Below are 3,254 nucleotides of genomic sequence, written 5' to 3'. Positions count from 1 at the left end.
CCCCCTTCCTCCTCGTATCCTCCTCCTCCTCCTCCCCCTTCCTCCTCTACTTCCTCCTCCTCCTTCAGCTCCTCCTCCTCTCCCTATTCCTCCTCCTCCTCCTCCTCCTCCTCTTCCTCCTCTTCCTCCCCCTTCCTCCTCCTCCTTCTCCTCTCCCCTTTCTCCTCCCTCCTCTCCTCTTCTTACTCTCCTCCTCCTCTACTGGTAGACTCTTTCACCTTTACAAATATTTATTCGTAAACAATTATTTCTCCACTCGTATTCGCCGTCCTTCCTGTCTGTGTGTCTATCCGTCCGTCAGTTCTCTCGCTAATGATATGCACCTCCATAACCCCCTACATCAGGGAAGGTATGGACGGGAATTACGAAACGACCGAGACAGACAAAGAAAGACCCCACGGAATGAGACGCATTTGAGGTATTAAGTGTCACAATGGAGGTCGCTGCTTAGAGAGACTGATTGCGGGTGAGGCCGGGGGAGGGGGGGGGGGGGGTGATGGGATGCCCCTGCAGGAGGGGGGTTGGGAGAAGTTGGGTGGAAGGGGGTAAGGAAATGAAGATATTGGACGTTATTACCCTGTGTGGTGGAGGGGAGGTGGGCATGGAGGTGGAGAGAGAGGGAGAGAGAGAGAGGATTGCAAATGGAGAGGAACACTGCCAAGGTGTATTAGCCACTCAGTAGTACTCATCACTTATAGTCTGCTCTTTATGGCAGGGCGGCTTTACGGGCGAAATGAGATTCCCCTCTTTCTTTCTCGTTACCGTCGATGGATTTGTGCGGCTGTGTTTATTGTGCTCTTTCCCAGAATCACTCAATCAATCAATCAATCAATCAACATAGCTGCTTTCAAAGGGGCGCCTCCTCTATCGCTCGGAATGGACGAGATTGAGAAGACATTTTATTCATTTTTTTTTTTTTATTTTTTTTTTATTTTTTTTTTTATTTTTTTTTTTGGAAGGTTACGTGAGAGTAGAAATGAAAAGGGGGGATCTCAGCCCCAACGGTAATAAAACGGTACATTGAAAAAAAGGTCATGATAATAATTTATAACCTCGAAAATATTTTCAATCTATCCTGAAAAGACTTAGACAAATCTAAGATCTCTAATAAAAAAAAATGTAGATCAGAGCATAAAAAGAAAGATCAAGAAAAGAATAAGCGAATCTTAATTAACCGACTCTCCTTCTGAGGCGAAGACTGGAGACACAAGATATGGCGATATCTGGGGGCCGTTTCAAGTTCCCCGTTAATAAGTAAGAGCCCTGATTTATGAACACGGAGCCCGCTCGGGATAGCTGTGCCTCAGTGACGCAAAGGCGGAGAGAGAGAGAGAGAGAGAGAGAGAGAGAGAGAGAGAGAGAGAGAGATACGTGTACGTATCCGGGAATGTTTTGTGATTTTCATTCTGTCAATTTTTTTTATACATAAGCAGTTGGATATCACACTCACATTCTCAGAAAGCGAGAGAGAGAGAGAGAGAGAGAGAGAGAGAGAGAGAGAGAGAGAGAGTCTTTTGACGTCAGCATCATGATCTTCCTTAAGACTGACTTAATCATTAATTCAGAGAGTAACATAGCTCCCAAAAAGCTAAAGCAATGAAGTATTTGACAACAAATCTTACGGCCTAGGTTAATTGTTTGTTTATTTTCCTTGAGATTATGTAACGTTCATATTACAGAAATAGAAAAAACGCGTTAACCTCTCTCTCTCTCTCTCTCTCTCTCTCTCTCTCTCTCTTTTCCCCCAACGAACCCCCCTCTCTCTCTCCTCGTTGGAGACCGCTAATTAACTATACAAATAATTTTATAACATCGTCCATTTGTGTCATCGTCTCCCCCCCCTTCCAGGAAACGAGTCGAATATTCAGGCGGCCATTGGCAACTGCAATGTTGCGAATCCGTTGCAGGTAGGACGTGCGAAATCAGGTTATCTAATGTGATCTGTTATTGAAAGTGGAGGAGCAGCGTTCGAGGCGGGGAGCTTTCCACGCTCCGCGAAAAAATCGAATGAAGAAGAAGATGAAACTAATAGTAGATTCGCATCAACCGTGCATGTGATGTCTAGGCCCGTTCCTTACGACGCTCCCGATTGGCTGTTGATATGCCAGTAACAGGGCTGAAAACTCTGTCTCTCTCGAGAGTTCACATAGGCAGGATGTGCGTTCCTCCTCTCCTGAGGGATACGTCTTTCAAACGTATACATCAGGAGAGGTGGAACACACGTCTTGCCCATGTGAACTTTCGAGAGAGACTGAGGAGAGTTTTCAACTTTCCAGCCCTGTCATTGGCTTATCGACAGCCAATCAAGAGCGTCGTAAGGGACGGGCCTAGACATCACATGCACGGTTGATGTAAATCTACTATAGTTCAGAACTTTGAGGGGAATTCATGCATATATGTAGTTTTGTGTAAATGAAATCTTTTGAGGTGGCTGTTTGTTCGTGCGTCCGTACTTTTTTTCTGTCCGTCCTCAGATCTTAAAAACTACCGTGACTAGAGGTCACCATAATTTTAGGAATTGATTTGAAAGTAAAAAAATATATTAATTTATGGTCCATTTAAGCTTACTGTATGTCAAGACAATGGAATTCAATAGGTAAACTGGCCAAGAGAGGAAGAAAGAGGGGAAAGGAAATAAGAGAAAATTAGAAGAAAGCGAAATGAAAGAAAAGAAAGCAAAGGGAAAATATCTAGCAATTTTTAAAAGGAGAAAAGCTGGGAAGACCTGCGTCTTCAGAGCCCCCCCCACCCCCCACGAAGTCCAATCACACCTCCATCCACCCCCCCCCCCCTCTTTCTGAAGCGACTGAAAGATTCATCATTAGTTGCTGTGCGTCGTCGGGACGCTGATGCGTCTCTTCGGAAAAGTCGTCCAATTTCTGAGAGTGGAAGTCGTCCTATTTGAATAAAAATTTCTATTTAAAAAAAAAATGTTATATTTAAAAAAGTCGCCCTATTGTGCGTGTGTGTGTGTGTCTGTGTATGTGTGTGTGTGGAAAAAGTCGTCCTATTAACTAAGTCGTCCATTTTTCTGAGAGGAAAAGTCGCCCCATTTGTCTGAGAATAAAAGTAGTCCTATTTTTTTAAAATTAAGTCATTTTTTTTTTTTTTTTTTTTTGCGAAAGAGTTGTCAAATTTTTTGTGAAACCCACAAAATCGCTGTGTGATTTTATGGGTATCTTTTTCAATCTTCAGAAGAAAACTGAAAGAAGTTTTTGTTTGATCAGTAATAATATTACTGGATATGCCAGTGG

At 43.4% G+C, this 3,254-nt stretch overlaps 1 protein-coding gene across 1 annotated transcript in view; it reads left to right on the top strand.

The window, feature by feature from the left end:
* Positions 1-312: 312 nt before the first annotated feature.
* The window catches only part of LOC135197675 (uncharacterized), a 10,531-nt gene continuing 7,589 nt past the window's right edge, over positions 313-3,254 (top strand). Inside the window, exon 1 of the mRNA XM_064224696.1 lies at positions 313-349. Coding sequence (XP_064080766.1) covers positions 313-349 — 37 coding nt within the window. The remainder of the gene's footprint in view (positions 350-3,254) is intronic.

The sequence above is a fragment of the Macrobrachium nipponense genome, chromosome 23 (genome assembly GCF_015104395.2).
Source record: "Macrobrachium nipponense isolate FS-2020 chromosome 23, ASM1510439v2, whole genome shotgun sequence".
Taxonomy (NCBI): Eukaryota; Metazoa; Arthropoda; class Malacostraca; order Decapoda; family Palaemonidae; genus Macrobrachium; species Macrobrachium nipponense.
Note: the sequence above shows the minus strand (reverse complement) of the source record. Positions and strands in the feature narration are given on the sequence as shown.